This window comes from Ochotona curzoniae, unplaced genomic scaffold (assembly GCF_017591425.1).
Source record: "Ochotona curzoniae isolate NIBS_2020 unplaced genomic scaffold, NIBS_Ocur_1.0 contig_430, whole genome shotgun sequence".
Classification (NCBI taxonomy): Eukaryota; Metazoa; Chordata; class Mammalia; order Lagomorpha; family Ochotonidae; genus Ochotona; species Ochotona curzoniae.
This window is the reverse complement of record NW_024466219.1, coordinates 9,435,381-9,461,515: the sequence shown is the minus strand read 5'-3', so window position 1 is coordinate 9,461,515 and position 26,135 is coordinate 9,435,381. Positions and strand designations below refer to the sequence as shown.

At 39.9% G+C, this 26,135-nt stretch overlaps 1 protein-coding gene across 2 annotated transcripts in view; it reads left to right on the top strand.

Moving 5' to 3' along the window:
• DENND1B (DENN domain containing 1B) overlaps positions 1–26,135 on the top strand; it is a 217,548-nt gene that overhangs the window by 97,020 nt on the left and 94,393 nt on the right. The window contains exons 7-10 of one of the 2 annotated variants that reach the window (XM_040985407.1): positions 1,024–1,104; positions 5,319–5,378; positions 6,606–6,659; positions 11,530–11,640. In XM_040985407.1, coding sequence (XP_040841341.1) covers positions 1,024–1,104; positions 5,319–5,378; positions 6,606–6,659; positions 11,530–11,640 — 306 coding nt within the window. The remainder of the gene's footprint in view (positions 1–1,023; positions 1,105–5,318; positions 5,379–6,605; positions 6,660–11,529; positions 11,641–26,135) is intronic. The other variant, XM_040985408.1, reaches the window with a different exon arrangement.

The window sequence follows — 26,135 nt, the reverse complement described above, 5'->3', positions numbered from 1 at the left end:
TACGTAGCAAAGGAATACTTAAAACACTTGAATAAAAGGTGGATCCCCAATGAAGCTGTTAAATACATCTTGGCAATAGGATGCTGGACTTTCTATCATGATACAGTTTAATGGAAGAATGATGGACTTGGGACTGTTGCTGAAGGGCTATACTGTTGTAGTAACATATGGGAGAGCGGTAGGCGAGTGAGGGGAGGTGGAGGGTGGGAGGGGAAAGCCATGGGCCTATGGAATTGCAACATGAAAAAAAAGTAATATTTAAAATAGCTTCTACATTGTGCAGTAGTTTTAAAGTGCTATCTGTTCTTCAAAAATTAGTTTTGATACTTTAAGACAAAAATGGGAAAAATGCTCTAGATCTTATAAAAACATGTTGCTACTTTTATTCCATCTCTTTGTTCTTCATGATTTAGGATATTTGCTAGTTTAGCATTGACATATTTTATAATAATTTTCCACATATTTGTTAATACTTTAAAAATTATTTTAATTATTTTCTATGATACTGTTTGGTAGGTAGAGATTCCCCTTTCCTACCTTTTCTCCCTCTCCGTTCTCCTCTCCCTCCATCCCTCCCCCATTATTACAGTAGTGTAGTCCAGTTACAGGTTTAGCATTCTGCTATTGAAGTGTATCATAGAATTGTGGATATAGACAGAGGTAGACAATCTAGCATCATATTTAACTGTTTCACTGGAATCCTCCTAACACTTAATGAAGCGTTACTATGTTTATGCAGAGTTTTAAATATGTTTTCTGTATTAACTTTATTCAGATACTTCAGTTTGAATTATTTGAGATGCTTCTGTGGTTAGTAGTTAGATAAAATGCATCTTCAGGAAAAAGCACAATGGATTTTGTCATGTAGCTTTTTTTAAGGTGAGTGATGTTTCACCTTTCCTTCCCTGCAGTCCTTGCCTCCACCCTCCCTTCTCTTTCCTTGTTTTTTTATCGTCGAAAAGTTTGACTGCATTATTTACACATACACATCTTTTATAAAACATGCTTTTTCTTTCATTCTAGGAGGATGATTTGAATGAAACTCTTGCGTCTCTGTATAACCACCCAGTACCAAAGGCCAACACTCCTGTCAATTTGAGTGTGGTAAGTATTAAATCAGCAATTATTTCTTCAATTCGTAGCAATATCTCAGTTAAGATCTCTTAAACTTACAAAAAGTCCTTTTCCAGTTCTGCCTCCATGAAAAGTTCAATACTATTACGACTAGCATAACTAGGTGATAATATGCTATAACTCTCATAATTGTGGATATAAATTAGGTGTGTGTTTTGGTAGTTGCTAAATTATAGAATCAGAAAATTATGTTATGTATTAAAGGTAACCAAATTTTGTGGATTTTTTTGCGAGAACATTGAATTTCAGGAAAGTAAATGCCTCATATAGGAACACAGACACGTTCATACACATTGCCCAGCTACAACGTGTGCAGCACTGGATTAGAGCAGGAGTAGCAAATGGTTAAAATTCTGAGTCAAACATTCCTTTTCCCCATAAGCTTCAGTACATAATATGGAGCCGTAGAAATATGATTGCAGTTCCTCATGTGGTTATTTACACTTACAGTTATCCATGGAGTGTGGTCATTATATCTAAATCCACATTCCTATTTTGGGGAATTTTGTAAGTATTCAAAGTTTAAGATGCTAAAGCATAGATTTTGGTCCAGGCACAATTGTTCAATTGGTTAAATCTTGACCTTGCAAGCACAAGGATCTCATATGGGTGTGAGTTTGTGCCTCACTTACTCCACTTCCCATCCAGATCCCTGCTTGAGGCCTCAGGAAGCAGTAGAAAATGGCCCAAAGCCTTGGGACCCTGCACAAGTGTGGGAGACCCAGAAAAGGTTACTGGCTCCTGGCTTAGGAGATCAGCTCAGCTTCACTGATTGCGACTATCTAGGGAGTGAACCAGCAATGGAAGATCTTTCTCTGTCTCTGCTTCTCTTTGTAAATCTGCCATTCCAGTAAATACAAATGGATCTTAACAAGCTGAAACACAAAGAACAAGAAGTAGCATGTGCTTCAAAGAGGGCACATGTACCGTGCAGGGGGTAGTCCACTAATGTTCTTCATGAATTGAGCACACACAATAGGCTAGAATTTTTCACCAGTATTTGGAATCACTAGCAGATAAAATGATACAAACAGCAAAGAAAGAGCAGAGCACTCAGTGGGGACTAAGCCCCAGCAGGCTTTGTGGAAGCACCGGCAAAGGATGAGGAGGGAAGCAGGTGAGAACAACAGATTCTTAGATCGCTTGAAAAAGGTAGGGTTTGTGTTTAGGAGAAATGAAGCAGAAAAGCCAGAGACAATGAAGAAACAATCTGAATTTTTCAAGAAGTAGTGATTTTTGTAAAAGCCTTGTATTTGTTAATTGAATCTAATGTTTGTTAAAGAATTAACAAAAACACATTCCAGTAGGGGGCAACTGTTGTCCAGTGTTAATGAGAAGTAAAAAATATATCTCTGTGCTCAAAATTCAAGCATTTCTCTGCTCAGGATTGCATAGATATCCTATAAAAGATGTCTCAAAAATATCTGGAAATTCAATGTGCAGACATAGTGCACTGTGTCTCTGCAACCAGACCAAATGTGAACTTCCAATGTAACAATTGAAAATATCCTGACAATGGGATGCTGGAGTCTCAGACATTGTCCATGCCTGCAGTGTCAGGAAACCCTTCAATAGCTAATGATGGATTTATGACTGTTCTTGAAGAATCGCCCTTATAATATTAGAGGGGAAATCGATAGGCGAGGAGAACACTTGAGAGCCTGTGGAACTGTGTCATGAAACAGTAATCAATAATAATTTAAAAAGTACCTGGACATTGACACTTCACTTTTATTAGTAAGAATCATAAATTAATGACTTCTAGGTGTTTCTCTTTAATAAAGATAGAATTTACATTTAAGTAAGTCATTAAATATGTGATGATGTTAAACAAAGGGAAAAAAGTTGATTATTCTTTGTTTCCATTTGAGACATTTTCGAGAAAGCTGTTAGGGTAATCACATGACACAATGTACCTCGATATACCGTCGGCTGCTTTCAAAGTGCTGCTTGTTGGTGAATTGAAGCTTTGCCTCTAATGGGCAATATATTTTTCATAAGTCTGAAATAATCTTCTTAAAGGAATTTGAGTAATTACATTCTATTTTAGTAGGAATTTTAGAAAAATTCAGAGAAAATGCATATCATGAAAAAGCTACGAAAGGATTTAACATTTTCATACCAAAAAGCCACTTATTTTTAAAATGTATTTTCCTTGAACTTTTGAAATATTCCAGTATATATGATAACTGCTTTAATAATTAAGCTTGGCTCTAGTTCTTATAGATTTTTTAAAATAAATTTTATTTTCTTCTAAATTGGTATCTACTTGTAGCTGTTTCTGGGTGGATGATGTTTCAATAATGTGTGTGATTGTGCTATGATCAGATCAGAGCAATTAGCATTTCCACCGGGATAAACATTGTCATCTCTTTGTGAGGAGAACATTTAAAATTCTCTGTTGCAGCGATTTTGAAATGTACATCATTGTTTGCCATAGTTGCCCTGTTGTACACTGTAACACCAAAACTTGTTGCTCCTGTCTGTCTCACTGTGGCTTGGTAGTCTCCACCATAGGTGTGTATTACACCTTAAAAATTTATTGATTAGCTAAGGAGTGACTAGTTTGATTCCATGTCTATGCTAGTATGAAAGTGCTACAATACACATGAGAATACCAATAACTCCATTATACTGATTTTGTTTTTTGGTTTTTTTTAAAGATTTATTTATCTTTTGGAAAGTCAGATATACAGAGAGGAGAGACAGAGAGGAAGATCTTCCATCTGATGATTCACTCCCCAAGTGAGCACAACGGCCGATGCTATGCCGATCAGAAGCCAGGATCCAGGAACTTCTTCCAGGTCTCCCACGTGGGTGCAGGGTCCCAAGGCACTGGGCCGTCCTCGACTGCTTTCCCAGGCCACAAGCAGGGTGCTGGATGGGAAGTGGAGCTGCCGGGATTAGAACTGGTGCCCATATGGGATCCCGGCGTTCAAGGCGAGGACTTTAGCTGCTAGGCTGAGCCGCCAGGCCCTGATTTTGTTTCTTTAGCTAGATACCCAAGCAGGGATTCCTGAATCATATGACTGTTCTGTTTTAATTTTTGGTTTTAGCAACCTCCCAGATGTTCCCCATAACAACTGTACTACTTTAGCTTGCCACCAATATTGTGTAGGAGTTTGCCTTTCTGCACATCCTTTCAGCACGTGTTTGTGGTATTTCTGATAATAGCTGTTCTAACTGGGTTAAGTGACAACGCCATGTGGTTTTGATGTTAACTGCTTTGATAATAATGATTGAAGTTCAGTGTTTTGATGTAAACCTGTTGGACAATTAGATTTTTGAATAAAAGCTGTGTTAACTTTCAAATATTGTACTTCATTCTCAAGCCTCCGTATTTATCTTAAGTATTGCCAAAGTCAGGTGGTTAGTTTTGTGTCAATTTCGTTAGTAATTTCTGCAGGTGACTGTAGCAGTGTGCCCCATCCCCTGTTAGAGAGGAGTAAACCGAGGGCTGGGACACTTTTCCTACCACTAGCAGAGATGTTTGGTTTTATGATGCCAATTTTTTTAAAGATTTATTTATTTTTATTGGAAAGGCAGAAAGAAGGAGAGACAGAGAGGAAGATCTTCCGTCTGATGGTTCACTCCCCAAGTGAGCACAACGGCCAATGCTATGCCGATCCGAAGCCAGGATCCAGGAACTTCTTCCAGGTCTCCCACGTGGGTGCAGGGTCCCAAGGCACTGGGCCGTCCTCGACTGCTTTCCCAGGCCACAGGCAGGGAGCTGGGTGGGAAGTGGAGCTACCGGGATTAGAACTGGCACCCATATGGGATTCTGGCACGTTCAAGGCGAGGACTTTAGCCACTAGGCCACACCGCCGCGCCCTTCTAATGCCAAATTAAAACTGAGGATCACAGAAGGTTTTGTTTCTACACAAGTGAATAGTGGTCACTGGAATATCAGATTTTATGAGAAGTTTAAAAATAGTCATTCTTTCAAGATATATTTCAAAATCGTTAAACAGCTATGCTATTCTTTGCTCTCAAAACATGAAATAATTTTTTTCGGGTTTTTGGTATGATATTTGGAAAACAGCATTTAAATTAACATTTGTAATAATAACAATCAAGAATTTTTAGTGACTATTAAAGTTACATTTGTATCACATACATAGCCAATTTTCATATAACTGTCCCCCCAAAAGTAAAATGCTCATTTTTCTCTCATATGTTATAAGAACCAAGATATATTTATTGCCAGTGAGCAAGCTTTGAAAGATCAGCCCTCGTTAGCACCGGTGAGTTAAAAGGACATTAACTTTTAAAAATCACTACTAATTTGGGAAAATCATTTCTTGATTTCCTTTGATTTTAAGATATAGTTTAGTCCTTTGGGAAATGGTAAATTTGGGTCTTTAAGCAAAATCCTTTGGCATATATTTTCTGTTTATATTACCTTAATTTTAAGGCAAAGTTCAATGAAGAGCAGTACTGTTAAAACCTTCCCAAATAACAATAGTGAATGGAGACCAGATTTGTGCATGTTCTCCATTTTCAGCAGCAGCACTGTTAATGTGCATCCACATCGTGAAATTTTCATCATATTCTCGATCGCATGACCTCAAGACATGTAGTTATTAATCCTGTGTTACTCTACCCTTGAAAACTCTACCACATCTATGTTAACCAACCTTGTTTGGATGAGTCAGTTCTCAAATACTTCCAGTGCTCAAGTGTGAAGCCATTTAAAATTTATGTTTGTGTGATTGGGATATTAAATCTATCTTTGATACTAATATGAACAGAAAATAAAACATCTTCTGGTGATTACATTGCGCTTTGATTTGGGAGCACTGTGGGACACATGAATGCATGTGGACAAGAAGCTTTCTACATAAATCTTTGCATGAGTCATGGTTTTGCTTCGGATGTCGCAGGATCATACTTTGGAAGACACACAATGCTTTGAGAAGTTTCAAACTCTTAAACATGATTTCATTGCTGCTTTCTAAATGACACAATGGGTAATGTTGACCAAAGCGATTGTTCACTGTTTGCTATAGAAACTCAAGAACCTTCAAAGATTTTGATATATATTTTTGGGTTAGGAAGTTTTATGTTTTAGGTTACGTAAACTGAAAATAATTTTAGGTTGTGTATATTCATATAATTAGATACTTTACTTATATTGTGTGTTTGTGATTGAATAAGGTGTTTGATAATGTATGTGTTTGTAAAATTTTGTGCTTTATCCTCTTTTACCTTAAAGCGTTTCCAGGATTCTTATTTCATTTTGGGTCAATTTTAAATGACCTATTTTTAATTTACACTTAACTGTCTTTAGGGGAAAAGTATTAAATCTCATGTAAACCTGCTATCTTATTCAACAGTCTCAAATTCAACAAATTCAAAGTATCAGACTATGGTGTTCATCAAGTTAATCAATGCCTTCTTTTCATCTCCAGTTGCATGTATTGCCATAAGATTTTAACTCCTCTTTTATGTGGTTCATTTCTGTTGATTAGCATTCCTTCTTCATTACCCCTGACCTAACTGGACTCCCAACAATACCTGAGAGTGTAAGTTTTCTGTTTTCTACTTTAATTTGTTTTTTTTTTATAAACTCCTATAAGGAGAAATAGAATACATAATAATTGCATGTGTTAGTGAGAAGTGATGAAGAAAAAAGGAAAAATACTGAAGATCGCTTCATTTTTTTTTTTCTTTTCTTTTCTTTTGTTATCTACCCCTTTATACCTTTCTTAATATCTGGCCATGTTCATGGTAAATTATAAGAGAAAAATGTGTTTCTGTGGTTAGTTTTTATAAATTTTAAGGTTTTAAAGTATTATTTACATAATTGAAAGGGATGCATGCTAATATGTGCCTCTAGTTAGGGTAGGGATGGTCAGGTATGGAGGAAGGTGGATGGGGCAAATGTTTCAGTGGTTTTGTTGTTGTTGTTGTTGTGGTTTGGTTTTTTTTGTCTCTCTTGTGTCCAAAGAGGAGGAAAGGAAAGGAAAGGGGCTTCTCCTTGCTGTTAAACTACATTAGCATCCAGGGAGGGGGCATCGTTTGATGATATCTTAGAAATCCTGTTGTAGGAAAGAGTGTTCCAAGGGTGTTACTTGAGTGGTTTTGATAGTTTTCCTACTGGGATAGATGAGCTGGCTATTATGTTCCCTATGTGCATCTGGGCATGTTGTCCATTGGACAGGCATCAGCAACTGGGAAGGCCTAGTCCTGATACATGCATTCCAAGGTTGCACAACACATCTTATGATTTTTCCCTGTGACTGGGGCTGAGATCAGCAGTTTAGTTGGGAAATTCCCCAGGAAATCTCATCTGTGGTGATCTCAGACTTGAATCTTATGTATGCTAGCCAGTGCAGTGTCAGTTTCAGTCTGTCACCTGCACCAACCAATGCATATACCAATGGAAGCAGCTGGCTGTTCAGTTCAGCCCCATCTCCATATCTTATGTGAATTGAGGGGAGCTGTAGCTCAGCCCAGCCAGCTCACCACAGGCCACATACCAGTGGATGTGGTGGCCTACTCAGGGCAACCCCCATTAACTCCTACCATGCATGACCCCAGCCCCAATTTTTGTGTGTGCCAGCCTCTACTGCAGCCTAGCTCAGCCCAGCACACATCCCGCCCAGCTCTCATGCATACCTGTGGTATCTGTAGTTTAGCTTTGCCTGCCCTGCCCCCAGACCTGGCTTTCACGTATGCCTACAGGTTCACCACCTTTTCCAGCCTGACCTTCCTAACCACCCTTGTTCTCATGCTTATCAATGATAGGTATAACCTAGCAGAGAAGTACCTGCAGTTCCCTTGCAAGGCATGCTCCTAACCCAGAATCTTGTGCCTGCTGAAGGGCACTGCAGTCAAGCCTTACATAACCTGCACCCAGTCCTGGCACTTGCCAGCTGGTGTTGTAACTCAGCCTGGCTGGCCTGCACCCATTCTGGTTCTTATGCACATGAGCAGGTACAGCAGCTTAGAACAGCCTAGCTCAGCCTAGCCAGTCTAACATAGCTTATCACAGTCTAATGCACCCCCGTCTTAGCTTTCACACTCACCTATGGAAACTATGGTCCACCAGGGGAACCCAGAGAGTTCCCCTACCAGTCCTGTTCCCAGTCTTGGGTCTTGGCACATATTGGCAGGTGCTGCCACTCAGCCTGGCCTGGCCTGCCAGTAGTCTCAGCTTCTTCCTGGTTGGTATTGCTGCCTATCCCAGCTGGTGTGGCTCATGCCCTCTCCTGGTTCTCATGCATGCCAGAGAGTCTTGTGCCTGGCACAGCTCAGCCTTTCCCCGGATCTGGCCCACACAAATGCTGCTCCCCTGCCTGACCTGACCCACCCTCACCTCTGGCTCTTGTGCTCCCCAGTTGGGGTGTGGCTTAGTAGTTGAGTTCTCAAAGTTTTCCTATCAGGCCTGCCCTAATTCCTGGATCCCATGCATGCCAGTGGGTGCAGCATGGTCTGTCTCAGTCCAGGCTTTTGCGTTTGTCAGTGAGTGCTGCATTCTGGCCCCACCCAGACTTTACACATTCCAGGCTCCCACAAGAATGAGCTGAGTTTCTGTCAGGTGAGTTTTGTGGTCCATCACAGCTCAGTCCATCAGCTGTCCACGTAAACCAGTGGGTGGTATAGTCCCACAGAGGTGAGCTCGCAAGTCATATTCTGGTGGGTGCTGAGGCCCAGCCTGACATTGCTTATACCCTGCTGGAACGGTCATAGGCAGGTGCTGTGGTCTAGCCCAGCCAGGCATACCCTCACAGCCCCAGCTTTTGTATGTGCCAGTGGGACAAGGGAAATACTATTTAGTTTAGTCCAAGCTTCCTACATGGGTGAGTGTCTTGGCCTGACCCAGACAATGCCTTCCAGTTTGTCCCCACTGAAGTACTCTGTCTCATCTCCCTCACCTACCTGTATGTGCAGTGGCCCAGTCTGTGGAAGATGCCAGTGGTCATTTCCACTTTGTATAACATGCCCTATGCCAATTTCCTTCAAATATGTCCACAGACCCCTTTCTCTAGGCAAACTTCAGCTCCCTGCGGGGACCAGGGCAGCATGTCCTTGCTTGGCATTTGCTGCCTCCCCACATGTCTATAATAAATAGATACGTAAATAGGCAACTATGCTGTTACACTGTCATTGCTAACGTAATTAGGTGTTAACCAGGCTGAGAAGGACCATTCATATTCAGTCAGAACCTGTACTCCCCAGTGTCTGGTCAAGCAGATCTCAGCAGAAGAATTCCAGCAACTGGAAACATCTTTACACAAGTCATTGCTTTAGTGAGCCAGCAGGAATATTTTAGATTCCTTGCATATTAGTATTCAAATGTTAGATATCCTTTATTTCTTGAATTTAATTCACAATAGTACATCTGTTGTAAGATGACAAAGAATTGTAAGAAATTAAGACATTGCAGAATTTTACATTTTTTAGAGTCTTAATTGTATCTATATTAGAATTATTTTCAGTGTTTCACTAGTTATTGGAAGCTAATGTTTTGTAGAGAAGCTTATATAGGTAAGTAAATGAAGTAGCATAATACATTTTGATTACTCTGTGAAAAGGGACTGTTTTCTTGTATAATTTCTCTGTAGCTCCATTTGGAAAGTTAAAATAAATCTGTAGAAATAATTCATTCCAAGGTGAGAGGAGATTTATCAGAAGCAGTATTCCAGATATGCATAGCATTGCTGCAGAGTCCTACCATTTTCTCAAATATGTTTTGAAACCTATTAAGTGTTTGCTTTCTGAAAGCACATGGGGAATTAATAATATCCAGGAAGATAATTATAAATTTACTAGTGTCTAACTAGGACCACCAGAGATTATTTTCAAACAGAAGAATCCAGATAACCCCTGTAAAAACACTTTGTACCAAATTTCTCGTAACGTGGGTTTGAAATAGGTCCTCTAAACTGCTGTGTCCTAGGCTCGACTCTGAAGCCTTGCCCGCCATGCATGATGGCCCGGGCACCGTTGAGTTTTCCTTATGCCTGACTGTGTGTTGAGTTGTGTGACCTAGCCAGTTTACCTCAGAGTTTGTAACACAAAGTTAAAACTACTTCCCGCTACTTTTGTCTCCTTTTACATTTCTCTTAAATTGACTAACGTACAACTTGATTTAAGAAATATCTCAGTTTAACAAAGTCCATTGCTTTGAATGTTTTAAATAAACAAGTAGTCGAGGAAAAAACTACCACTGAGAAAATATGATTTTGCATCTTTTTAATTTTTTTTTTTTTTTTTTTTTTTTTTTACTGTGTAGCAAGATTGGGTAGGAAAAGAGGAAACAGGATAAACATAGGCAACCTTTTTGGTTGGAAAACCATTCCTCTTAAAATTAGTCATTTTTGAGATAGAAGAAAAAATATTAATGTTGAAAGCCATAAAAGTGATTTTATACATGAAGAATTGTGCCATGAAGTAGGCTTCCAATAAAGAAACAGAAAGTGAACCTTTCCCCATAAAATTCAGCATTACTCACTGGTAATCACAGATCCTGTTGCTACCAGTGTGTCATGGTAAAGTTTCTATGTTTTGGAAATTGAAGAATCAACTGCTTCCTTTTCTCTTGCCCACCTGAAAGTTCTAGCCTGCAAGCTCATCATCTTCTTGGTACTGTAGTCTGAATTTCTGGGCAATATTAAACCGAGTCTGTTACTTTTTTGCTTTTTGAAGTGCTTAAGTTTGATTATAGAAAAATGTCAGGAAGATGATCTAAAAACCATTTTTAGTGTATCATATGCCTGTTTTGTTTTTTGGGGGAAGATAATTTCAAGTGTTGATGCAAGGATCATCCTTAAAACATCAGCCAAATTACATTTTGTGGTAGTGATATGAAGCAAGCCTGATGTGGGTTATAGACAGTGGATTTGCCTGAATGAAGAGCCAAAGGACTGATAATAAATCCACTTAGTCCTTTGCGTATCTCATTTATAACACCTGATTTCGTGTTTTCCCCCACAAAGTTTATGGCAAACATGGAAAGACTCAAGTGTATTTTTAGCGTAGCAATTTCTCTGACTTTACCATGCACGAGAATCACTGGGTGTGTTCAAAGAGTAGGTTTTTCGGGGGCTGTACCTCAAGATTCTAATTCTCTGAGTCCAGGTGGGGGCCTTGGAAATCAACTTTTTTCAGACACTTTCAAGTGCTCGGAAGGAGGGTCTGTGGAAGATGGGAAAGTGTCATCTCTGATCTCCCTCTGAGAGGCACTTCCTAGAAAAGGGTTATGCTTCAGATAATACTGAAAGGCTACATGCTTTATATGCTGGCAGAATCATTTTTAATTTAATGAATGCCTTTTTAAAAATCATAATATCCTTTGAACTTAATGACTCTTTTGAGTAACTATATAAAATGTTTTCCTTCCTAGTCACCCGGAGCTGTAACTTACACAATTCTTTTTCACTTGTACAGAGAAATCTTACTGAATATTTTGTGGCTGTGGATGTGAACAATATGCTGCAGCTGTATGCCAGTATGCTGCACGAGAGGCGTATCGTCATTACCTCTGCTAAATTAAGCACTGTGAGTACTTCACACTTTCCCTTCCAAGTGGCGTGTATTGAGTGTTTCACAAAAAGACCAAAAAACCTCTGCAGATTTAGAAATGTGTGGTGTGTACTTATAAGACAATTTGTACATACTTTTCAGATATATGGTTTCAATCTGGCTCTTGAAGTACAAAAGTCTGATTTATAGAAGGCCTTCTGAGATGCATTAAGTCAGGTTAATTATTTTTTCTTATCAGAAGATGAGAGTTTCTTTTTCTTTTTAACTCTCCAGAGTTCATTTTAGTGACTTCTACCACAGAAAGAATTCTTAAGAGCTATTATGAGATCTTTATTATTCACTTGTGGCTTTTTCCACTGGAGCTACTTGAAAGAAATCAAGGGGCCATGATAATAGCTGCTATCCTAACCTGCTAATAGATGGATGCATCTTTGTTGCCAAGTAGTGGTTTGGAAGTAGACTCTATAATAGTCCTGATTTGGAGGAGCTCTTCAGTCTGTTAATAACTTAAAAGTCAAAGTAGCCCTTTTATAAAGCACAGGTTTTATCACACTGACTAAAGTGTTCTTTTGGAGGATCTTCATTACTGTGCTAAAGGCAATGAGAAAAGATTTTCTTGGGTCAGACAAAAATATTCAAGAGTGTCTGGTTAGATTTTATAATTTTCTTCTTTATTCATTAAAAATGTAACATTTTCAGTTTTTAATTTTAATATACATTTAAATGTAGTTTTGAATACTCTACAATATTAAGTGCCATTCAATATTGTATGAAGTTGTGTTTCTGCACATTTGTTTAATTGATCAAAATGAAATCATGCTTTTAATGATTTATTTTCCTGTTACAGAAATAGAAACTTTATTCTAGCTTGTTGGAGGAGAAGCAGTCTTAAGGGTTCATTAGGATGTCTCTGTTTAGCACTTGACACTGGGAGTGGTTTAAATGTTCTCTGGAGATCAAATTATTTGGAGTTGGGTTATGTGAAGCTGAGTCTTCTAATTTTTGGGTTATTTGTAATAAAAAAAACCCCACACTTTTGAGAGTTTGCAATGTACTATTGATATGGTCACTTTCCCAAAATACCGAAAGTGCTTTGTGACATAGTGAAAAACCATACCTTTATAGGAAAGGTCTGGAGAAGTAGTAGAGTAACGTCAGAGTAAGCACCTGTAAGTGGCATGGATGATGGTACTTTCTTCCCCATCTCAGAGATGTTGAGGAAATCAGTCTGAATTGTCTGGTACCTTTGTAGTTGCTTTTATAGTATTTCAAGCTTTCCACTAAAGGAGAATCGTTCTTTTTCTTCCTTATTCCTCCTTCTCATTTTTTGCATAGCACTTAAAAATTATAATCAAGTCTATTTCCATATGGATTTTATCCTAAGTATTAAAAAAATATATAGAGAGAGACACTGTCTTATAGGCCTAGGAACTAACTCTTTGCAGGAATAAATAATTGTTTTTTAGGAACATGTGATGTGCCAGGCATATGGATCATGAGTTCACCAATCAGTGAGGCAAAGTCCAGACCATCTTGATTCTTAGACCCACTGATGTGAAGCAGATACAAAACAAAAGTGCATAAATAGCTATGTTGTCATGAGACAGTGAATGCTAAGGGCTGAAGGATAAATTGAGTTTGTCTGTAGGATAGGTGGGGAGGGGCAGGTTACTCAGCCATATGCAATGATCCTGGAAAGGGCTTCATCATGAGTTCATGTTTGAGTTGAGATCTGAAAAAAAATGATGAAGTTAGAGACATAAAGGAAGGACACACTGATTTATCTCACACAGTAGCAGAAATAAATCGGAGGATATGTTTTCTGAAATATTGGTGTTTTGTTTTAATTCATATCTACCTCTTAATGACTTGTGAACTACTCTTTGACTCAGCTTTGTGCTGCATAAATTGAGAATAATAGCAGTCATAATCTCAGAAGATTGTTGTAAAAGTAAAACTAGAGACATATACATACACACACATATGAAGTGCTTACAATGTGCTTTGAGGGAAAAATGTTCCAAGACTCCTAAGTGTAACAGTCTAGATCTGCTGTGTGGTACAAAGAAGTATTGGGACAGTCCTTTAGCTTAATGTTTGACTTTAAAAAGCAGACTAGTTCCTAAAGGCTATTCAGCGACTTCTCCCCTATGTCGATTATGTACTTAATACCATCTGTATATGAAAGTTCATGAAAACCTGACAGTGATGTTGCCTCTAAGTCATCAGATCTATTTTATTTCATATTACTTGGGGGAAGCTGATTAACTTACATCTATCTGAAACAATTATTTTCTTTTTTTTTTTTTTAAAGATTTATTTTTATTATTTTTTCATTGGAAAGGCGGATATACAGAGAGGAGAGACAGAGAGGAAGATCTTCCGTCCGATGATTCACTCCCCAAGTGAGCGCGACGGGCCGATACTATGCCGGTCCGAAGCCAGGAGCCTCTTCCGGGTCTCCCACGCGGGTGCAGGGTCCCAAAGCCTTGGGCCGTCCTCGACTGCTTTCCCAGGCCACAGGCAGGGAGCTGGAAGGGAAGCAGGGCTGCCGGGATTAGAACCGGCGCCCATATGGGATCCCGGGCGTGCTAGGTGAGGACCTTAACCACTTGCGCCACCGCGCCGGGCCCAAACAATTATTTTCTATATGAAGTGCATAAAAATTCATTTGCTTTAAAATCCATTCACAGTAAATAACATGTCAAATCAAGTACTAGTATATGAGAGATAAACTGTTCTTCAAAAATGGACTTAATTAAATCTCCAAAATTCCCAAGGAAAAGTAGCTAACAATGAATTGATTTGTCTTTGAATTTTTTATATTGTTAAATTTTCGTATGACATAGAGACTCTAGTGTATTTAATATTAATGGAAGAAACTGTATCTTGTCCATTTTTCATTTTTTTTTGCATCCACAGCCAAACTTTCTAGAAGAATACATATAACTTAAAGTGTCTTAACAGCAATCATTCTATTGTGTTTCAAGAGTCTTTTTAACTCTGTTGCCTTTTCCTGCACAGGGATAATTTTTTTGTGCTTGTGATGGCAAAATGTTTCCCGGCCTTATAGCATGCTGCTGGGTTTAGTGGTGATTTTTCTGTAGAGATAATTCCTCTTTGGGGATGCCCCTTTTAGCTAAAAATTATAATTGGAAATTTATAAATATAAGCTTTGAATTGAAAAATCAGATTTAAGCTATGTAAGAATCAAGAATATTGATATTTTTCAAAAAATTGTTTTTCCTCCTTATATATCCAAATTGATATGTATAAGTGCCTGTTTTTGTATTTTACATGTCCAAGTTAATAAATTGGCACATAATCAGTTTTATTTTGGTGACTTATAATTATTAAGCAAACACTAACATGGTTCCTGTAACCCTGAATAAGAACATGATTTTATGCATGCTGTAGGCAGGCCCTCAATGTTTATGCACCAAGTGAATCTTGCTAGACTAGTGGACCACTGTGTCAGTCTCTTGTATTCAAAGCAAAGGAATAAATCATGATGTTACAAGTATGTATCAGTGAACTTCTTGCTGTTCTGTGACCATAGGTAGGGAGGATTACTGTGTAAATCAGTCAGGCATGAAGCCTTGTCATACGCCTCTGTAATTGCACCTCACCAGACTGTCTCTAACTAGTCAGCTGGGGATGTGTGTTTTGTCTCAGACACCCGGCTGGGCAGCCTCTGACAGGAGCTTTCTCATCTGCCTGTCAGTAATATGTTAACTAGAGTGTATCTCTGTGGCCTGCAGAAGTGGGTGGAAGGGATGTTTCTCCATAAAGCAGATGTCTCAATGTTAGTGACTATTTTGACCAACATGTAGCTGGCAAAGAATACCCTTGTGAAGTGTAAGCGTATTAGTTACAGAGATTTGATTGTGTAGTGCATGTTGTTTCTGGGAGATTTAGAGCAAGCAGTATATTGTGAGTGCTGGAATTGCATTAGTAAAGTATAATTTCTTCCTTTGTTATAGTTGCCCCCCGGGCATTTAGCATATGCCTTTTTTTCCTTCTGTCTCCTTCTCTCATTAATTGCATCAGGGGCAGATGCAGAAAGAAGTCTTGTGATCCCCAGAAAATCACCTCTTAAATGTGGATTTATCGGTTTAGCTGGGTGGAAGGAGAGTCCAGAGGATGTTAACCTCTCCATCTGGATCACACACACTCCGAGTTTGTTTCCTAATGGGCTGCTTGTGTCAGCACTGTATCTGAAAGCAGAGCATAGAAAATGTTTCTGCAGATTAAGAATTAAACGGTTGGTGAAAGAACAAAGAGAAGCCCAGCCCACTTGTTAGTTTAGGTTACTGATGTGTGGTTTTGTCCCCTGTGCTTTAAACACTGTAGCAGAGTGGTGCAGTTAGGGGTTGTTATCAATCAAGACCTTTCGGTGATTTTAAATTCTTTTAGTGGCCACAGCAGCCAGCAATGTCTGCTGAAATTGTTGGTGGCAGTTTTACTTCTCAGTGTGTTGTGTGACCTGTGTACTGCCATTCTGAACGTCATGCTGTCCTTTAGCACAAGGTGACTGTGACTGGAGTGTGGGATGGGACTGTTGAGGCCGTCACGAGGTACTCTGAGGGAAGGGACCTCTGTGGCTTAGTAGCAGGAGATTTTCCAGACTGGAAAACTAGAGGTGTTTTATTTTCCAACTCTTGTGATGCTAAGAGCGGTTTTTCATTTAAATAGAAGCAAACATTTCTTTTTGGTTTAGTTCATTTCTTCTAAAATTAAACGATATACTTGGAATTCATACAGCAGAGTTTTTTTTTAATATGACAATTATGGAATCATTTGCAGAGTGCATTAAATTGTCTCTAAAACTGTGATCATGGTAAAAATGAACCTAGATGATTTTGGTTTAATATATTGCTTTCAATAAAGAATGTTGATTCAACTTTGAGTAGTTAACAAAAAAAACTTTGAGTAGTTAAATAAAATTGCATGTATTGTTCCTATTTCTTTATTTAAAACATGGTTGAGGGCAATGTGTTTTTTATAAAATGCACTAAGTAAGAGATACAGCACCAAGGACTGAGGGCTACCGTAGATCCAGAGAAGAAAGGTTGGAGGACATTGCCTGCAGCATCACCTGATGTAGCAGGTCGTGGACCACACGGAGTCTGAGTTGCATAGGAGCCACAGCGAGGGAAGGGTTCTGGTTGATCACCCCTGGGAAGGGACCTTCTCTTACAAAGCACCTGCACTAGTTGGGAGAAGCTGTCATTGTGAAGGTGGCCTGGTCTTGCTTTAAACACCTGCTGGCATGAGATAGGTGAAGATCCTGCAGCTGCAGCAGCTGTGATGTGTGCTTGACTCTGCATGGACACAGTTCTATGCAGAGGATAAATATGCGTTACCCATTGGCTCTGTGTCAGGGCTAGTGGCACGGAATGAGCTGGCATGTATATCTGGGACTGTGACACCTGTTACATCTCCTCCCTCAGTGAGGCCTGGCAGTGAATCCTGCTGAGTAACTGTTGTTGGGAATGTCGCTGCCCTCTGGGGAGGAGAGCTTCAGCACTCTGACTGTGGGAGTCTTGCACACAAAGACTGCAAATTCTGTGACCGTATGATACTGTGTCTGTCACATGTAGCTGCAGCTCTGGGCACAGACTTTTATGTGGTTCATGTGCTAGTGTGGGTGGGTTGTAACCAGTGTGGGCTAACCTCGGGCATTGAATACCTTAAAACAGAGGAGGTGAGACAATGATCCCACTAAAAATGTGGGGATTTACCATGAGGAGATATGCCATGTTCAACTTGGTGCAGTCTTGCACAGACCTGAGCATGTTGCCCACACTCAGTACACACCTTCGGATATCCAGTCACTCCACCACACCACAGAGCCATCAGTCAAAGATAAACCAAACAACAAGCGCTTCCTATGAATGCCTAAGCATAAGCAAGAATCATGAGAAAAATGAACAAGACATTGTTCCCCCAAAGGAACAACACTTCAATATTAAAATGTGAAGATGAAGAGATTGATGATGCCTGAAAATAATTGAAAAAAATCATAAGATTACTCAACAGAAATGAAAAGCAAATGCATGAATGAAGAAAATGCCTACATGACAGGGATGAAAAGTTTTCTCACAAGATTGGGACTTCAAAGAGAAATCTGCCTGAAATATTTTAAATGAAGAATTCAATATGACCAATAAAAGATACAATAGAAAACTCTAGCTTAGTGAGCTGGAAGAATATCTGTGCTAGAAGACAAATCCTTGGAAAAAATCTGTCAATGAAAGTCAAGAAGGAGAAATGAGAGAAACCAGAAACATTGCCAGGAGGATTTAAGGGATTCCATCAAAAGCACAGAAAGAGAATGAACTAGAAGGCTTTCCGTCAAATAATAATTGGAAACTTCCCCCAAATGGGGAAAGAAATGGGTATACAAGTATAGGATGCACATTGAACTCCAAATAAGCATGATTAGAAAAGATCTGCACCACACACATTATAGTTAACTTCCCACAGTAAAAAATAAAGACTGTAGAATCTGCAGACAACAGATTGCCTTGCAAGAGTCCCCAGTTAGATTTATAGCTGATTTCTCTTCCACAGGCTGGGAAGAACGGAGAGATGCAGTCTAGGTCTCAAATGAAAGACTGTCAACCAATAATACTATGCCCAGCAAAATTCTTTGGCTTAAACATAAGATAAAGTAAAAATCTTCCAAAACAAACCGAAATTGAATTTACACTACCCACTAAGTAAGACTTAGCAAATTAAGAAAAAAATGAAATCATACTTGATTATCAAAGAATAAAGCCGTAAATCAACAACTCAAGAACATTTATAGGGCATGTAAACACATGGAGACTAAATAGCACGCTACTGAATGAACAGTGGGTCATGGAAAATCAAAGAGGAAATCAGAAAATGAGTGGAAACAGCTAAAGATGACAACTCTGCTCATCAGAACAGTGTTAGGAGGGACATTCATAGTGCCTAGTGCCTATATCAAGAAGTCAGAAAGGCACTAATTAAATCATCCATCAGTAAAGCTCCATCAGTAAACCTACAAACAATAAACCAAACCCCAAATTAGTGCAAAGAGATAAATAATTAAAATTAGAGAAGAAATAAGCAAAATTTAAACCAAAAATCAATACATAAGGATACTGAATTGAAGAGCTGTTAAAAAAGCAAAATTGATACTTTTCCAACTAACCAAATGAAAGAAGAAAATCCAAATCAATAAAATTAGAAATGAAAATGGAAGCAAGGGAAATAAACTAAGGATATCACAGACATCCAAAGAATCATCATGAATTGCTAAAAATAACTGGATGTGAACAAGCTGCAAAATCTAGAAGAATTGGATATATTTCTACACTCATGAAATCTACATAAATTGAGTCATGATGACATACATAACCTACATGGACTATTAACTGAGATAAGGTTTAAATTAGTAGTAAATACCTTGTCAACAAAGAAAAGCTCAGATTTGGATGGCTTCACTGCTAAATTCTACAGAACTTTTCAAGAGGAACTAATTCCAGTTCTTCTCAAACTATTCAAAATAATTGTAAGGCAGGGGATCCTCCCAAACTTCTGTGAGGGAAGCACAACCTACTTCGAAAACCAGAAAAAGATGCCCTGGGGAGCTATAGACCAAGATCCCTGATGAACATAAATGAAAACAAACAAACAAAGAAAAACAATAAAAGGAAAACAAAAACAAACAAAAACCCCAACCTCAACAAATACAAATTAATTGAATCCAACAACATATCAGAACTATCTTTCATCATGACCAAGTGGTTTGGCATCTCTGACAAGCAAGGCTGGTTTAACATAAGCAAGTGAATAAGTGTGATACACCACATTAACAAGCTGAAGAGTAAAAACTGCGTGATTATCTCCGTAGATGCAGGGGAAGCATTTGGAAAGTGCATCATCCTTCCATGATGGAAACCTTAAGTAAATTGAATATGGAAGGAACATTCTTCAACACAATCAAGGCAATATAGGAAAAACCCAAACCTGGCATCATACTGGGGAAAAGTTGGATGCATTTCCACTAAGATCCAGACCAGACAAAGGTGTGCACTCTCTCCACTGTTTCCAATGTGGTCCTAGAAGTTTTAGCTAGAGACATTAGCCAAGAAAAAAAAAAAAATGAAGGAGAGGAAATCAAGCTATCCTGTTTGCAAACAAACAAAAAATTATCTCTATATGAAAACAAAAGAGTTTCATGAGTTTGCAGGATATAAAGCCAACAGCCTGTTAGCCTGTATATGCAAACAACTTCTTGTCTCAAAAATTATTTGTTTTTTAAAAATTATTTTTTAAAAATAATCTTACTTAGTTGATTAGGGTACAAAGGGTCAAGGGCTACAGGAAAGTGGGTAAGACCATTGTTTCCACACTAATATCATTTTTCCTCCTGTATCTGGGATCGGGGAGAAACAAAGGGAAAAGCTCCTTCCAGCCTGCCACCCATCCCAGGTCCCCAATGTGAGGCACACTCTGAGGGTCCTGCTCAAGCAATTTTGATAGTTCAACAGGTCTGAATTGCTGCCGATCTCGCCTTTTCAATTGCGATGAGACCTATTCAGAATCTACTGGCTGACATGAAGAGAGTATGAAAAATTATTTGTAAGCTCAGTCCCATTCACAAAAGCTGCAGTAAATTTAAACATGCATGTGAATGATCTCTGTGATGACATTTATAGCACGACAAAGAAAGTTTCAAATAGAAGACTCTAAAACATGGGAAGGATCTTCCATGTTTTTGGATTGGCACAATTAATGTCATTGCAATGTCCATACTACCTAAAGCAATTTACCATCTGTACCAAAACCTGCAAGGTTCTTTCTTCTCAGATCTAGAGAAAACTATTCTGAAATTCATAAGGAAACACATGAGATTATGAAAAGCCAAAGCAATCATAAACAACAAAAACAAAGCTGGAGACATCACAGTAACAGACTTCAAGATCTACTACAGGACAGTTACAATTAGTATAGCCTGGTACTGAACAAAAATAGACATGAAAATCAATGGAACAGAAATTTCAGAAATCAATCCAAACATATCTGACTAGTGTTTTGACAAACAAACTGAGACCAATGTGGGGAGAAAGGACAGTCTCTTCTACAAATGGTGCTGGAATAATTAGCTCTCCCTATGCGGAAGTATGAAACAAGACCCCATAAAACTTATTATATAAAAATCAGTGTATCAAGCATGTAAATCTGTGACCTGATACCATCAAACTACTAGGAGAAAACATTAGGGACAGTCTGTAAGACATAGGTGTGGGCAAAAACTTGTTGGAAAATACCCCAGAAGCACAGGCAGTTAAGGCAAAACATAAGCAGATGGGATTACATCAAGCTAAGAAGCTTATGCACTACAAAGGAAACCATCAACAAAGTGAAAGATACAGCCAACAGAATGGAAGAAAAATGTTTGCTAACTATGCAATTGATAGAGGAGTAGTATCTGGGATCTATGAAGAGCTTAAAAAACTCAACAACAAAACAGTACAGATAAGAAATGGGCAAAGGGGAGAATGAACAATTCTCTTTCAAAGAATGAAATTCAAATGGGCATCATGTGAAAAATGCTCAGATTTACCTGCCATCAGTGATTGCAAATGAAAGCCACATTTACTCATCCCGGTTAGAATGGCTGTCATAGAGAAATCAGAATAGATGGTGAAGAGAATGTAGGGAAAGATGTACTCTAATCCACTGTGGGTGGGGATGTAAACCAGTGTAACTGTTATTGAAGACAGTATGGAGATTCCTGGAAGGTCTGAAAAAGGTCTTCTGTAAGAGCCAACCATCTCACTCTTGGGTATTTATTCAAATGAACTGAATTCAGCATAGGAGTTACTTTTACCCTCATGTTTACAGCTGCTCAATTCACAGTATCTCAGATATGAGATCAATCCAGATGTTTATCAACTGAGGATTGGGTAAAGAAACTGTGCCATATACACAGTATGAAATACTACTTAGCCATATAGAATGGAATCTTGTCTTCTACAAGTAAATGGAAGTCATTATGCTTAGTGAAATAAGCCAGTCAGCAAAAGACAAATATCATACGCTTTTCCTGATCTGTAATAACTAATATACAAAATACAGAAAATGTGATCTGCATGAGTGAGGTTGACAGCTGGAATTTAATGATTGTTTAGAGCTGTTTGTTGACTGTACTCCTGAGGAATATTGAGTTTCTTTTTTCTGCTTGCTATGGCTTCATATATTTTACCTAATGGAATGTTAGGCCCATAATTGCAAAGTGAAATGAATATGCCTTTGTAAAAAAAAAATGGAAAAATAAAATAAATGAGAAAGGAGGAGACAGGGTGGGGACTGGAGGTAGGAGGGGAGAGTAGCATTGCCATGCTCCTCAGTCTGTCATGAAATATGTGAAATTGGTTCACATTATACAAATTTTGAAAAGTGGAAAACTGTACTTTTGGTATTTATGGTTTCTCCTTTCAGCGAGGTTTTTCTGTTCTGATGAACTTCCTTAGTTTCTGTTCTGTAATTTAACTGAATATTTCACTCAACATTTCCATGGAGAACTCACCATCATTCCCCATGCCTCGTATGTAGAGCTAATTTGTTGGATGGCCCTCACGGCTCATTTTCTTCCAACATCCTGTTTACTTAGTGCTTCTTGTGCTAGTGACTGCTCTTCATTGTAGCTGCCCATTATACAGGCAGAATGACTTCCTTTAGATCAAATGCATGGAATGCTAGCATTTTCCCCCTTAACATAGAATCATAAAGGTGATGGTTGCAAGAATATCACCTATATATGATAGCATGTACTATGAATTCATTATCCTTTAAAACAATTTATTTACTTTAATTATAACTTGCTCTGGGGTTAGTACATTTGTTTATCCATAGTAGACAGATGAAGGTGGGGCCTTTGAAATTTAAACTGGGTAAGTTGTGTGGGCCCATAAAACTAGGAATTTGCAAAATCCATTCTGACTCCAAAGTTTGTGTTTTCAACCTTTATGCAATTCTGCCTTTTATGATCACTGCATTTTTGCCTTGTGTCCCAGAATGGTATTCCTTCCCCTAACAACATTCAGTTTATTTTTTCAGTAAAAGTGAAGTATCAATTTTTACTTGTTTTTACGGGCCTAGTCAGTTATCCCTCAATGAATCATGTATTTACTTTCCTTTATTCTTTAATAATACTTTTATTATTGACACTTTTGTTTATATCTCTTACAATATTTTATGTACATTTTTATGTTTAACTTATTTGAAAGACAAAATGACAATCTAGAGGTTGGTGGAGAAATGAAGAGATAGATCTTCCATCTTCTGGTTTATTTCCTGAATGGGCACAATATCCGGGAATGGACTAATGGACGCCAGGGCACAGGAATTCTCTGTAGATCACCAACATCGCTGGCAGAGACTGAGACCCTTGGTCCATCATCTACTGCCTTTCCATCACTTTAACTGGAAGCAGGACCGGAAACAACAGCTGGAGCTGAAGCTGGCACTCTGATATGGGGTGCTAGCATTCCAAAGTAGAAGCGTGACCTACAGTGTGCTGTATTAACGACCCCCTGGTTTTTCTTTTTTTCTTTCTTTTCTTTGTTTTTAATTTTTTAAAACTTTTTAAAACTTGTTTTTGGTTTTTGTACACTTGATTACAGTAAGAAGGATAGAAGAGGATTAGGGGAAAGCAGGTGAGACCATTGTTTCCAAATTTTCCTTTTTGCCCGTATCCGGGAAAGGGGAGAGGTAAGGGGAGAAACTCCACCCAGCCTCCCAACTGCCTAAGTACTCGGGGTTAAGGAACCCAGTGTTATCCCAGGGTCCCCAGTGTGGCGCATGCTCTGAGGGTTCTGCTCAAATGGTTTCCATAGTTCTGAACTGCTGTCCATCTTGCCAATTCAACGATGAGGAAATTCTTCCAATGTCCATTGTCCGACGTAGTCCACCCCAGAGTCTCCATCCACCCAGATATTTGTTGTTAACACTTGGCTGGTTTAGTTGCCCAACTTGTTTTGCCCTCCTTCCTCTGCTGTGGCACTAGATGTCCTCCTCAGGCCCCAATGGACTGCAATATCCTCCATGTGCATCTGGGTATTCTGCCTGCTGCACCATCTAAGCCACTGAGGAGGATCAGTTCTGATACATGCACTCCATCGTCAGACCGCAGATCCTAGGATTCTTCTCATAATTTGAGTTCTGAGTCCAGTGATTCAGTTGGGGGCCTGACTCTTTTGTGTACTTGCCAGTACTAGGTCTGGCTCTGTATGTCCCCCACATTAGCCTGTGTACACGCTGGTAGTTGCAATTGCTGGGTTGGTTCTGTGAGCAGCCCCGTCTCTTACGTAAGCCAATGGATATTGTGGCAAGCCTAATCAAACCTGTCACACTTGGCCCTCATATATATCAGTGAGAGCTGAGCCTAGTTGGATCAACCCTCCAAATAGGACCACCTCCAGCCCTGGTTCCTGTGCTTGTCCGTATGTGCAGAAGACTGGTCCAGTCTCCCCCACATCCCTTCAGTTCTTGTACATATTAGTGGGTGTTGAAGCCTTAATCCAACCAGCCCCACTCTCCAGCCCCTACTTGTGCCAGTGGATTCTACTGCCTAGTCAGGCCTGCCCCCAGCCCTGGTTCTCATGCTCATCTCTGAATCATGAGCAAGATGCCCACAATTTTCAGAATAAACCCATTTCTCGTCCCAAAGTTTGCACTTTCCATGTGGTTCTGGAGTCTAGCCTCAAAGGATTTGCCCCTAGTCTCAACATTTGCCAGCTAATGCTGTGACGAAGCCCAACCAGCCTGCTTACTCTGGCCTGTGCATACACCAGTGGGAGCAGTTGGTTAATCCAGCCTGGCTCTCCCCAAACCCAGTTCACATGCAGGCTACCTACCAGGCTCTCACATGTGGCTCAGTCTGGTATGGCCTGCCTCACCTTGGTATTTGCTGGTGGGTTCTATAACCTGGTCTGGCCCAGTCTACTCCCAACCCCCACTCATGCTGGTGGTGCTGCAGTCTAGCCCAGCTTGGACTGCCTCCAGACCCGGCCCTCATGTGAACTGGCTGGTGTTGTGGCCTGACCAGTCCTGTCCTATACCCTGTCTTGGTTTACAGAGCTGTCAATGGGTATTATGAACTGGCCCAGCCTGGCAGCACCTCCTACTCTCCAGGACTTTACCCACACATATGCCCATGGGTATCCTAACCTGGTCTGGGCTCTCTCAGCCTTGATTCTTGCGCTTACCTGGACGGACTGGCAGATTTCACATACACTGGTGGGTCTTTGGCCAAGATTGACTTATTCTACATCCTGTCCAGGCAGGAACAGTGGCTTTGCCCAACCATCCCACACCAGTTCTGGTTCTTACTGTTTGGTGCTACAGCCCAACCACACCTGGTCCATGCCCAGACTCAGCTCTCACATGATTCAGTGGACACTGAGGCCTAACCTAGCCTATCCGACAACCTCCCTAGCTCTCATGAGCACCAATAGGCTCTGGGCTCTAGCCTAGTCTGGCATATCCCAGACCTGGTCCACACCGATGCCAGGGACACTGCAGTCATGTCAAGCCCAGGTTGCTGCTCCCAATCCAGCTCTCACTTTTACTAGTGGGAACCAAAATCAGGCCTTTTCCTAGCCACAGATTTGCACCTGCCAGTGGTGCTCTGACCTAGCTCAGCATAGCTCATCCCCTTTCTTAGTCTTTGCCATCAGATGCTACAGCCTGACCCTCCTGGCCTGCCGGTAGTCCCAATTCTCATTGCCTGGTGTGCTGCAGCCTATCCTTGCCCGGTCTGCCCCCATACTAGGCTCATGTAAACTGGTAGGTGTGATAGCCTAACCCAGGATGGTCCACATTCCAGCTTGGCTCCTGCACATGCCAATGAGGTATGGTTGGCCTGACCCTGCCCAATCCACCCCTCTTCAGAACCAGTCCATACATTTGATGATGAGTGAGCTACCTTGCCTGGCTTGACCAATCCCTGGCCCGAATCACATGCTCACCAGCAGGAGCTGTGTCCCGGAAGGAGAGTTTATCCAAGTTCCTCCATGAGACCCACTTCCAGACCTAGATCTTACATGTGGGGGCTGGTTCTAGGCCCTTACTTGGCGTAGTCTGTCCCCCCTGTCTTGCCATTTGTGTGAGCTGATGTATATTGCAGCCTGACCTGTCCCACACCCTGTTCTTGGGTGTGTCTGTGAGTGTTGCAGCCTGGACCAACCTGGCCTGATCCCAGGTTTCATGGTCATGCCTAGCTCAGCCTGTCACCACCCCCAGCTCTTAAGCAAACAAGCAGGAATTGCAGTTCCACAGGGGTAGACCCACATATCTCCCACAGAACCTACCCCTAGACTTTGTTTTCTTATGTGCTGGTTAGTGTCTTGGCCCAGGCAAACATGACCCATCCCCTGTTTCTTTTTTCTTTTTTCTTTTTTTTTTTATTGATTACATTGCATTATGTGACACAGTCTTATAGGCACTGGGATTCCCTCAACCTTTCC